We start from the raw sequence: 13,159 nt of genomic DNA, 5'->3' as shown, positions 1-13,159 counted from the left end.
GAATGTCAATCATGAAGAACCGCATTTTGTTGATGATTTCCGGCTTCTCCGCCTCAAGTCGAGTATAAAGCATCTCGGAAAGCCATGAGGAATCAACTCTCCTGCCAGACAACTCACCAGCCTTCTCATCCACTCATTCTCAACCACACTCACTCATCATCACTCTTTACAACGACTGTCATTTATTCCATTTATCAAGATGCATTTCCAACTCATCCAATCCGCGGCTCTGTTGGCCGCTGTCCTGCCGACGGCCCTCGCAGCCGTTCCCTCTGACTCTTTGGAACGCCGGGCTGAGTGGACCACCACCACTCAGGATATCGAGCTCTCCGAGTTAGGAAACATTGAGTTGTACTCTCAGAATGAGAACCCTGCCAACGTGGTTCAGAGAGAGCTTGAAGCACGAAGCTCCGCGTCTGCCTTTGTCTGTAGAGGTCGTCGCCCCTTGCCCCGCAGCGGCGGAAAGCAACCTTCCTCCTATATACTTTTTCTTAGCACGCACTATTAATACGGGCCACTCTACTATACTAACCTCCTTAATAAGGCCTATTCTAACCCCCTTTCTCCTATATTAATTATAATTAGCTTAGGTAATAGCTATTATACGCTGCTATAGCTACTCCCCTCTTTAAATACTTTTAATACCCTCTTAGGTTTTATTATAATTATTTAGTTTATACTATTTTAATTTTTAATTAAAAAACGCTATATTTTAAACTTTATTAAAGTAACGCTTATAACCCTTAAAATTATAAAGGTTTTAATTATAAGACCTAGGCTAGACGTGTTTACTATTATAACTTAGCTTAAATTAATAATAATAACTTAACCCCCCCTTAATTATAAAACGCGTTTTAATAGGATTATAATTATTAATAAAATTAGGACCTATTTTTTTAGCTTTTATTTTATAAAGGATGTTACCCTCGTAGCTATTTAAAAGTCCTTTTAGTTATTAAAAAACTTTAAATATATTATTATTATAAGTTATTATATTACTAAGCTCGTGACTTTTTTTAAAAAACCTTAGCTATTACTTACTAAAACTTGTTAATATAAGTTAGATTATAAAATTATAATAAGCCTCTTTTTTATTAAAACACTTTTTTAGAGCTCTAGTTATTATACTTAATATCTTATTAATTATTAACCCTAAGGGCTTATAGTTTAAGTTTTAAATATAACGAGCGATTTATAAAAAGGAGTTAAAAACGTACTTCCCTCCCCTAATACTTATATTTTTATCTACCTCGACCCTAAGAATCCCCGCTACTAAGTAAAAGTATAGTTTATTTATAAAAAAGTTATAAAAAATTACTTACTTAAGGGCGAAGATATTAACTTAGTAATTAGGGTTTTAATTAGTTACGTACTTATTTTAAAAACCTTAGGAATATAATAAGTTATACTTAGTTATTACACTTAGCTATTTAAACTTTTTAATATAATTATTATTAAAGGATCTAAGATTTAGTTTACTTATATTATTAAAAGTATTAAGACTTAGATCCCCGGCCTTAATAAGTAACCCCTTAATTTTAATACGTATATCCGGGACGAAGTTAGAATAATAATAAGGATAACCCCCCTCTATTACTAAACCTCTAACTTAATAAACGGCCCCTATATAACTTATATTATATCTTTTTTAAAACTAATAAAAAGGCTTTTTAGTATTTTTAAATTAGTAATAGCTTAGTTACTTACCTACCGACCCCTTTTTAAGTAGTACTAGGTCTACTTAGATTAATATAGCTCTAAGGACTATATTAAAACTTAATACTATTACTATTATAAAAAGCTAGGATATAATAGTAATTATATTATAATCGTCCCTTAGTATATAAACTACTAAGGGCTATATATAAATAACTATATAAGCTACTTTATATACCCTTAAAAAAAAGATAATATTATTATTTATTAGACCTCTTAATAAAAAAAACTCTTACGTAAAGTAAGTAAAAAACTTTATATATAAATTACGAAGCTCGACCTCTTCCTAAGCCCTATTCCTAAGTTAGACTTTATAAAATCCCTAAGTACTTAGCTTTAAAATAAGATTATAAATATTAAAATAGAAAGACTTATTAAGGATATTATTTAGAGGTCTATAGTTATTAATATAGCTACGTATAATACTAAAGACTACTTAAGTAAATAAAAATAAACTTATTTAACTATTATAAAGTTAAATAGTATTATAAATTCTATTTTAAAAAGCGGCGACTACCCTCTTTTTAAAAAATAGGGCTCTAAACTCCTTTTTAAAAATAGTTTAGAATACGAGGAGCTTATTTTAAAAAAGAAGAGTAAGAGTAAATATAAAAGCGCCTCGTATAGGCGCTTTATAACTACTTATAACTAACATATTTAATATATATTAAAATTAAAATACTATAAGCTAATATATAAAAAAACGGCTATAAGTACGACTACGCCCTTATTATGATTAAATTTAAATAAATAAATATTTTATTACTATAAGAGCTATAATATAATATAAGTAAACTATAGAATATTACTAAATCTTACCTTAGCTTTGCCCTATACTTACTAATTTAGAACTAAGTTATAATTATTAATAAACCCCGGGTCTTTATGTACGTTTACCGGACCCTCTTATACCTAGCGGTATTTAATATTATAAAGCTCCCTTATTAAAACTTATTTAGAGTATATATCCTAAAGTATTATATCCTTAACGTTTATTATACCCTTAATAAGAAGTATATATTAATAATACTTAAGTATTAAACCCCCCTATAAAAGCTATTTATTATAGAGGATCTAAACTCTTATTATACTAATTAATAACTAAGGACCCCCTTATATACCCTTAGGAACTACTTTACTAATTAAATAAATAGCTATTACTTTATTATACTAAACCCTATAGGGGTCCCTACTTATAAAATAAGTAATATACTTAACCTAGCTATTTTTAACGTCCCCCTAGCCCGGATTTAAATTACTAACTATATATATACTAAATTAGATTATAATACCCTTATTATAACTATCCCCTTTCTTATTAACTTAGGTAATACGTATTAGCTAAGAAAGAAGAAGCGAAGGATTAAATTAGAAAATATATTATAATTCGTAGAGAGGGTTAGGGAGCTAACTTAAGTATTATATACTATATATAATATTATATAAAATATTAATCTAGCCGCGGAGAGCTTTAATAACGTATTTTAATATATTTATATTTCCTCTTTTACTTTATATTATATAAAAAATAAGGGGACGAAGTAATAAGACGAATTATATACTAAAGCTAATAAATATTTTAAAATAATATACGTAGCCGACCCCTCATCTTTTATTATAACTATAATTAATTAGTAACGTAATAGTACTATATAAAGGGCTAAGGCTACTATATAGGCTAAAATAATCTCCTTTATTAAAAAGGATTTAGATATATACTAAATTATAAGTTAGAACTAGCCTAAGCTTTAGGTCTAATCCCCTTTTTTATAAGATAATAAGAATATAATTACTAAACTTACTAAGAAAGTAATACTCCTCTAAAAAAAGCTCTTAGAGCGTATAACTATAAAAAATAACGTATATTTTAACTTTATAATACGCCCTTAATAATTATTACTTTAGGATTTTATTATTTATTAATACGAAATAAATAATATAGTACTTAGTATAAGAAATACTACCCCTAGCGTAAATAATATTATAGTTTTAATATTACGGGCTTATTAGCTATATATTAATAATTACGTCTATTATTTTTATTAAGCCTATTTCGTATTTAAATACTACCCTAAGGCCTAGCGAGATATTAAAGTAGTAATAATACTAAAGCCTAATTAGGATATACGTACTTATAAGGGCTAGTACCTAGTTTTATTCTTAGCGACCCTAGGGAAGGGGCTAGAGCGCTTTATAGCTAAGAGGATATTTTATATTACTATTACCCGAGGTATACTTAACTTATAAGTAGCCGGGGTATTACTTAAATAATTAGCTATAGATATAGCTAAAGTAATAGCTTATAATATATAAATTACTTTTAATAAAAAGCTAGTTATTATTATTATTATAATAAATATTAAAAGAGCTTTTAACTTAGTATTATATAACCGGCTATATAATTAGCTCTAGGTATAGGGTTAGCTTAAGAATATTATTACCTAAGTATAGTACTTTAATTAGTTATACTAAGCCTCGGTTTATTATAAAGGATATTAAACTCCTATATCCCCTCTTTTTTATAATCTATTATAGGGATTACCGATCTTACTTATCCTCTTCTTATTATATATTAAATAGATTTATTAAATTAGCTTAGAGTCTTTTAAATTTAGTTATACTAATAACTATATAATACTAAGTATTAAGAAGGACCTTATTAAGGCTACTTCTTAAGTATAATAGATTTTAGATAATATTATTACTTAGGGTAGGGATAATACTATTTAGTTTAATCCTAAAAAGACTAAAGTCCTTTATTTTATAAAATAGACCTTACTAAGGGCTAGAGATATTACCCCCCCCCCCCCTATTTACTATAATAATAAGGAGATTAGACCTTATAAAAAGGGTATTATAAAGTAGCTAAGTATTACTTTTAATAAAAAGCTACTTTTTTATAACTATATTACTAATTATTAAAATAAGGCTAGGTTTATAATTAGTTATATTAAAGGCCTTAATAAAGTTTTTAATAGTACGCCCTTAGTTATTATATATAAAGCGATTTATATTATTATTATTCCTAAGGCCTTATATAGCGCTAAGCTATAGTACCTTAGCTTAACCCGACCTATTTTTAAAATTAGGGTTAATTCTAAGATACGTACTTAACTAGAAGTTTAATACGGGCTAAAGTTAGTTATTAAGACTTTTTAAACCCTTATTAATATTATTTTAAAGAGCTCCCTCTTAGTATAGCGGATTATATTAATTATAGTATTATTATACGAAGCGAGTATATTATTAATAAAGCTTTTCTTAAACTCCCTTAGAGACCGCTATGCTATTAGGCTTTTTATACTAAATTACTCTTATCCTTTAGCTTAGAAGATTTATAATTATAAGCTATTACATAACTATAAAAACCCCTTTTACTTAACTACGCTTATTTAAGTAGTTAATTAAGTTAAACGTCCCCTATAACTAGCCTTATTACTCTATAACTTTTTAATTATAAATAACTTTAGTAATACTTAAGAAGTAATTAAAACGGAAAAGATATAAAGCTATTATAAATAGTATAAATCTTTTTTTATTATATATATTATAGCTTATATAAATAGGTTATAAATAACTCTAGAGGCTATGGGCTTTAAATATACTATTTATTAAGGATTATAATTAATTTATCTTAGGTACTACTACCTCCCCTAGGCTAAGGTTTTTAATATTAAAATAAAAAGGGCTATTATAGGTCTTTATATAGTATTAAGGCTTAGGAATAAGTTTATTATAGCTATTATAGTTTACTTAAATAACTAGGCTATTATTAAGTACTTAAATAGTACCCCCCCCTTATTTTTTTAATAAGCTATTCTCGAGTTTAGGGAGCTTATTAAAAACGCTAAGGTCCCCGTTACTTTTTATTAAATACTTAGTTATAAGGGTATTATAGAGAACGAAATAGTAAACTAATTAGTTAAAAAAAGTATTATTATAAGTCCCTTTAACCTACTTATACGCCCCCTAATTACTACTTATATTAAGTATTATATTTAAGAGAGATAGCTAATTATACTCCGGGGCTAATAAGAGGATTATTAACTAGACTTTTATAGGGCCCTTATTTTACTTATTAATAACGTAACGAGCCCCGAGCTAAAGTTATTTATATAACGCTAGTTTTATTAGCTTTTTTTAGCTAAGTCCGGCTATAAGGACTATATTATATATTACTATTTATATAACTATAAAAATATTAACCTCTACTATTTATATAAAAAGGAAAAGGTACTTAATTATATTTATTATTACTATTTAGTTTTATATAAGAATACGCTATAGTTTACCTAAGCTAACTTTATTTAGTATTAACTTAGTAAAGACTAGTTTATTTATATTATATTATTATAGAGCTCTTAGTTCTTTATTAATATTTATTTAAAATAAACTAATATTTATTAAAATCGGGTTAGCGCGCGCAGAATTAGCTATAATAATACTAGACTTATATTTATTATTAGATAGTATAGCTATAATAGAGGTATCGGGGTGCCCCCCTTAACCTTTATATTAATAAACTAACGTAATAAGACGTGCTATATAGTTTATATCCTAATTAATTATTTAAAATAAACCTTTTTAAGCTAAACCCCCCTATTATAATAAGTTTATTAATATAGCCGTTAGCTCCCTTAGCGGATATTAATTTTATAGGGCGAGTATATTAATACGGCTCGTTTAATTAAGATACGTAATAAGCTATATACCCCGTTAACCTTACGAAACTTATATCTATTTATAATAGTACTAATAGTAATATTACTCTTTATCTATATTATATTAATACTTGACTTTATTATATAATATAATATATTACTTTATATTATAATATATATTATATACTTCCCCCCCCATTTTATTATTTTATATTTTATATTATATTATTCTCCCTCTACTTATTAAAAGAGCTAGACTTTTTACCTCGGGTAATAATACTTACTATAGTATAATAACGGTCTTCTTATAAATATATAAAATACTACTTAGTTAGTTTATTATATTACTAATATAATACTTAAACCTTACTAAGTATATTTACCCTAGGTTATAAGATATTACGGGGGGCTATATATAGGTAAAAGGGTTAATTTTAAATTATATATTATATTATTTTATAAGAGGGTATTATATAGGCTCTATAGAGCACAGTATACGGTTTTATAATTTAACGTAGTATAGTTGCCTTTTACCTCACTTAAGGACACTACGGCATAAAATAGCACAAACAAACAAACAAACAAACAAAGCAGCGGCGGAAAGGTATGAGCTTGTCATCTCGTACGTACCTAAGTAAGGCTCGTGCTAACATTTAACCAGTGGCTTTACCGTGAAGCCACCTGTGACCGCACTGGCACCGACGTGAACGCCTTCAAAGTGAGCGTACCTCATCCCGCCCTGGAGGATGCACGCTAACAAGATTCAGGTATCCTGCATGGCCGAGAACTCCCACGCCGACATCCTCTACCGCCTCCCCGGCGCTTGTGGCAAGAACCAGTGGTGCGTCGAGTTCCACGGCTACAACGAGATTGGCCAGGGCGCTTGGGACGTCACCTGCGTCGACAAGCCCAACATCCACACCTGGGTCGCCAACACCTTCTCCAACCCGGGCCAAGTCACCACTTGCAGCGCCGGATGGAACAACAATGGCAAGCGTAACCTCAAGGCTACATTCGAAGTCGACGTCATGGATGATGGTGGAATCAACCGCATCAACCCCAGGGAGGTGTACTACCAGCTTGGTGGCAAGCGGATCGGTGTCTCCCGCAGCGGTGACTCTGAGGTCGGTTCGGGATCTATCATCATCCCCCCTGGTGGATCTATTCAGGCTTGTGTCACTGCGTACTCTGGACAGATCATCAACATGCTTGGTGCTCTTACTTCTCTCGTGTCGCTTTAGACCCGGATCAAGGTGGTCCGGCAACGTCTTCAGATGCTTGAAAATCGTCTGACAGCGTTTGATATCTAATCGGGGTTTATTATAATTGGTAGATCAGCACAGTCATTACCGAATATTTACTTTGGATACGCTTAATTTAGTCAAACAATTTCTATATCTCTACGACTGGTTCAATACATATTGTGGGACAAAATCTTTAAACGTCTGTTCCAAGTACCTCGAGGAAAACGTGAAGGATCCGCGTCAAATGCTGTCTATAGAGCACTGCTTCACAGACGCGTGTAATGTCTGGCGCATACCAGGAAGAGTTCGGGATGGTGATTTATTTACATTGAGATATTACTGAAGTTTTGATTACAAACAATAGGTACAATTGGAAAGACGCGGCGTTATATGGTAAGACCACCAGTCGCTGTATGCTCAGCCACGGAGCTATGAAAGCCTCGCCCAAGCCCATCGCAGGCCCTGCAGACAAGCTACGTGTGGGTAGTTACGTCTTGGACCACATGTTCCAGAAGTAGACAGGGTATTCAATCATTGCCGCTGCATCGAAGGGCGGCGGGAAGACGGCATCGTCCAACTTGCCATCTCCATCCTTCAACTTGTAGCACTCCTAGTCATTGATCAGTGCGGCGCGGGAGTCACGGATCCAGTGCTTCATGTCTTCGGCTTCACTATCGCTGATGGTGTAATGCTTAAGTTTGCTATCAACACCAATCTCGGCGTAGCCAAGTCCGATGCAGTTCTGACGACTGGTCAGCATCCCATTCGGTGTGAAAAGACGAAGATGGTAGCGGCTTCGCAAACTCACATTATCATACCACATGCGCGCCGCTTTGCTTTCGAAAGCTTCCTGGTTCATGTAAGTGACACCATTCCTCTGGCAAGAGAAGCACAATCAATATTCCAACTCAGTCTGGCAAGATCAAAAACAGGCAGATACATGTACTCACAGTCGGGACAACTTTTTGATCGGCGGACGTGACGAGGAACTTTTACTCTCTCTTGTTTGCTGTCTTCATAGAGCGGATGAGTGCAAACTCTCTCTGACAAATGCGTTAGTAACTTGATGTCTTGGGTTTTGCAAGAATAAGGGAAACTTACGAATTTCCCAAAGACGTTGGCTGGCATCATATCCATTATGTCGCCCATCCACTTAGAACTCAACCACGCACCATCGTCGAAATAGCGTAGAATGTACTCCCGCATGCCCTCTTCGCCAATCCTTTGTTTCTAGGAGGACAGTCTTCCATATCGAGCATTACGATGACCGGGAAGAGACTCCTGTCTGCCAGTCATCTGCTTTTCATGGGGTCGGTCTCGCTCTCACCTTTCAACCCGGGAAGTCTGGACGAGGTTGCTCGTCTGCCGACACGCGGGAGGTCTCTCAACAACCCATCCTGAGAAGATAATGTCACACAGGTAATGTCACACATTCAAAGAGGCCGATTATTCTAGTAACTTACAAATGCCTGTCTTGAGATCTTGCTGCGGTGCTACTTGACATAAGCACAGTGCAGTGAGAAAAAGTTCACTGTCTCTGGCATGAGACATGGGCATACCAAGATACTTCACCGTCACATGTAACTTATGCTGGTCTCCCATATGTGGTCGCATTGTGCCGCTTCCCGAGAGAGCGCAATTACTTCATATGATGATGATAAGACTTCCAATCTAAGCTCATCACTGCAAAACCAGTCCATCCCCTGAGCCAAGCTCAACGAAATCGTATTCTGGAACTTTGCCATTCATCCTTGCCTCTTCAGCCTCGACAGCCTGTTTAAGAGTATATTGCGTACGCATAAGCAGTGGTGCGATGAGCCCACCGCCCTCCTTTGCCTCATCGTGTGTCGCAACCCAATACCGAGCTCCAGTCTCAGCCACAGCTTGGATACCATTCAGAGCTCCCAAGTTTAACTGTTTCGTCATCCAGATGCGGACGTCGTGAAGGCCATGAAGTAAAGCGAGTGTTGAGAAGCCGGACTTGCGAATGCATTCTAGATCTGTTGCTTGTATACCGTGAGGAGAGTATAATATTGTCTCCGGTGTTTCCGAGTCAAAGGCAATCATAATGGCCGAATGATAATACAGGGCGTTTCCTTCCGTGATGACGCGCCCAATTCCGACCCATGGCGGGAGGCCGGAAATGCTAAGATCAGACTTCCAATCTTTTGTTTCGGAGGAGAATCCAGGGGTAGTGGTGACGGAAGAAAAGTGACTCCATGAGCGGATGAGGTCAGCAGCTTTATCAGTAGCAAACACTGGCGTTGATTTTGGAAGTTCTTCTAGAGTCGCTTGGTGACAGTGATCGGTGAACTCATGCGAAATAGCCACGACGTCGATATATGATCTGTCAGTGACCTTTGGGGTTTCGGAGCCGTCTTCAAAGCCTGCAAGAATTGAATTGAGTTGGTCCATAGTTTTCAGGCTAGGTTCGACGACATGCCACTGTGTGGAGAACCATGACGCGACGTCGGACTGCGGACCTTGCAGCCACGGGTCGATGAGAACATTAAAATGCTTTCGACCAGCAGGCGGGACCGACGATGGAGGATAAGGCAGTTGAATGAGCCATGTGGTATCGGCATTGAGGTGTACGAGGACGGGCCGTTGAGACCTCAACGCTTCCAACCAGCCAGCTCGGTCGCCGACTTTGATCGTAGCCGGCGCCGTTGATGCTTGTGGTTTATCTTGAATAGCCATAAGAATGCCGATGGCTTCGGGTTTCGTGGTGGAGGTTCGAGGTTGAGGTGTTCAAGATGCGTTCTTGATGGGGGTTTACTCGGCGCACGACGGTTCCAGTTGATGTTGGATTGGTGTCCTGAAGAGGAAGAGAATGACGTAGTCGAGTTGCTCCGCCCCCATGATCCGTTTCCAACATGTACTAGCATCACGTCGTATGGCTGGCAACTCCAACTACCTCAGTGATTACTTGGTGCACAGGTCAGGTGAACGCAAGCCATGAAACGGCGGCTTAACTGTATCACAAGTCTATAACATTATTATAACAGTGTGCACAATCTCTAAAATCTATCTCTGCATGTTTTACACTCGTGACGGGGGTTTCCACATTGGAGTAATTCCAGCTCTCGGACCCCCTTTGGAGATTACTTCATCGCACGGACTTGATGGTCACCATGAGCGGGTGTTTTTCCCATAGAATGTAAGACTTTTGATCCGACCAATTCTCACTCTCTTGGCAAAGGCTGAGGTCAAAGTTCCAAAGCGTTTTGGCCAGGATGAGTCTCATTTCGTGCCAAGCAAGACTAAGACCGGAAAATTATGGTCAGCCGGCCGAAGCTGCTGCAACTTAGAGAAGGAAGAAGACTTACTTGATTCCAATGCAGTTCCGAGGGCCGATAGAGAATGGCTGGACAACCTCTTTCGTGTTTGGCTCATACTCTGGCCCGGGAATCCACCGCTCAGGGATGAATGCTTCAGGATCCTTGAAGTTGCGCGGCGAATGGTTCGCAGGGAACTGCGGGACGGAGACGCGAGTCTGAAATAACAATTAGCAACCTTTATCCATTATGAGAGGCAGTTCACAAGATTTCATGCCTTTTCCGGGATCCAATGTCCTGCAACAGCGCTACCACCCTCGGGGACTTCCCTCCAGACTCCAACAGGAACTGGGGGGTACCAACGCAGTGCCTCATTGAGAACGGCCGTCATGTATGGCAACGCAGAAAGTCTCTGAATGTCCAAATCTTCTTCAGAGTCTACTCCGCGTATTTCGCTCACAAGACGAGCCAGCTTGTCGGGGTTCCGGAGGAGCAAGTATGTGACGCCACTGAGAATGGTTGCCGTGGTCTCGGATCCAGCGACCATGAAGACAGACGCGTTGTTATACATGTCAAACTTGTCAATCTGTTTTCCCTCGGGCTGGCTGAGGACCAATTTCCAGATATCGGCCTTATCGGTGTCCCTTTCAAGCCTGCGATCGACTCGTTCAATGGAATGCCTGAAGTGCATGTCGGCAGCCTGCTTGAGTCTCGGTGGTGTGATCAACTTCACAATGTTGCCCAGCCATGACCACTCCCGACCAACTTGGGCGAAGGCGCCGTTCTTGAGATTGTCGAAAATGTTGGCGACCCATTCTGAGTATTCTGAGTCGGCGAGAAGGCCAAGCGATTCTCCAAACGCCAGCTCAGCCATGATGTCGAATGTCGTCAGGTTTTATAACTTCACCATGTCGAACTTGGCGTCTGAGTCTGTCTGGATGCCACGGCGGATGTTTCCCATGAGCTGATCTACGTACGACAAAATCAGTGGTGCCTGAGCCTTGAGGCTTCTTTCCGAAAACGCTGGCGAGAAGACTCTTCGGAGGCGGCTGTGGTCGGAGTCTGGCAATGTCGTGATCAGATTGCGGTGGCCGTTGGGGTCGGTTCCGTACACACGCGGATCTTTGGGGAAGTTTTTCTTGCCTCCCGTCTTGTGGGCGTAGATGTCCTTCCAAGCCTGGCCGTTGATGATGCTAAGTCTGGAGGCCCCAATTCGTACAACATCACCGTACTTGGCGTGAAGAGAGCTGAGCCATGGAAGCATTTCCCCCTTTGTATGCACTGCCATGTATGGAATGTCCGAACAGCGGGCATAGAGCGGACCAGGGAATTTGACTAGAGGATGAAAGTACGCATTGTACAAGAGCCCGACGACGAAGTAGACGGGAATCTATAACAGGAGAAGTGAGTCGTCATGATTAGCTCATACAGCTCGTTGTATGACTTAGCAGCGTTCGACTTACGAGAACCAATGTTGCAATAAGCATTTGTGCTGGACTAATTTGAGCCAAACTCTCCAACACCGTGGCCGAGAAGGTCGACCAATTGGCCAGAATTTTGTTCGTATCAACTGTCATCTTTACTGACTATGATGAGCTGTGTTCAAATTTGGCTATAGTCTAGACGAAGTGCGAACCGCCCATTACTTATACCAACATTCTGTGTTCCCTGGAGTGGCCCTCCCATCAACAACCGAGTATCGGCCACTAGGAGTGTAGCGAAACTCCGTGACAAAGCTCTCCAAACAAGACAAAACTCCGCTGGGTACTAATTTCAGTCTTCCAACCCCGAATATCATCGCATTGTAAGGGCATTGGCAAAGAAATGCATGAGCCGGCCGTCGGATCGCCAATGTCCCACTACTTTCGGGGTGGAGTTCGGAGCGGACTGAAGGGGGCCCACTTTCGACCAAACTTCGGAACAACTTTCTCGGAGAACCGGGAAAATATTCACTTCCGGGTGTCCGCACAGGATCAGCATTCCCCCTTGTGCAACCGGTACGCTTTTGTGCCCAGGATAGGGCCCTAACTCACCGCGTTATTCTCAACTAGCCTTTCGGCGCATGATAGCTGTTGTATTCATTGACTTGCAGCTGGTGTGATGTTTTCTCGGAGTGGCGGCTGCCCCCAAGGGTCCAATGAGAAGGGGCTTGGGTATTTCAGGAAATAATGAGCTGTCAATGAACATTGGTCAAGTATCTTTCCATCCCATGATACCTAGATCTACCTATATATAAATGCTGCCGGTCGACTCAAAAGGC

General features: G+C 37.8%; 2 protein-coding genes across 2 annotated transcripts; one reads left to right on the top strand and one right to left on the bottom strand.

Annotated features, from left to right (window-relative positions):
* Positions 1–7,153: 7,153 nt before the first annotated feature.
* Positions 7,154–7,618, top strand: CLUP02_04379 (uncharacterized protein; the record flags this gene model as incomplete). Its single annotated transcript, XM_049283392.1, has 1 exon — positions 7,154–7,618. One exon carries the CDS (start codon positions 7,154–7,156, stop codon positions 7,616–7,618), a length of 465 nt encoding a protein of 154 aa, XP_049140535.1.
* A 613-nt stretch (positions 7,619–8,231) lies between these two features.
* CLUP02_04378 (uncharacterized protein) lies at positions 8,232–13,086 on the bottom strand (the record flags this gene model as incomplete). The annotated part of the gene is made up of 17 exons (XM_049283391.1): positions 8,232–8,363; positions 8,430–8,498; positions 8,572–8,610; positions 8,723–8,843; positions 8,949–9,018; positions 9,154–9,242; positions 9,306–10,335; positions 10,401–10,534; positions 10,744–10,884; positions 10,951–11,117; positions 11,204–11,764; positions 11,807–12,289; positions 12,363–12,485; positions 12,556–12,605; positions 12,668–12,758; positions 12,802–12,884; positions 12,948–13,086. The coding sequence occupies 17 exons, from the start codon at positions 13,084–13,086 to the stop codon at positions 8,232–8,234; spliced, it is 3,522 nt and encodes a 1,173-aa protein (XP_049140534.1).
* Positions 13,087–13,159: the final 73 nt, after the last annotated feature.

This window comes from Colletotrichum lupini, chromosome 2, assembly GCF_023278565.1.
Source record: "Colletotrichum lupini chromosome 2, complete sequence".
NCBI lineage: Eukaryota > Fungi > Ascomycota > Sordariomycetes > Glomerellales > Glomerellaceae > Colletotrichum > Colletotrichum lupini.
The sequence above is the reverse complement of the archived record's forward strand: the minus strand, read 5'-3'. Positions and strand labels throughout refer to the sequence as shown.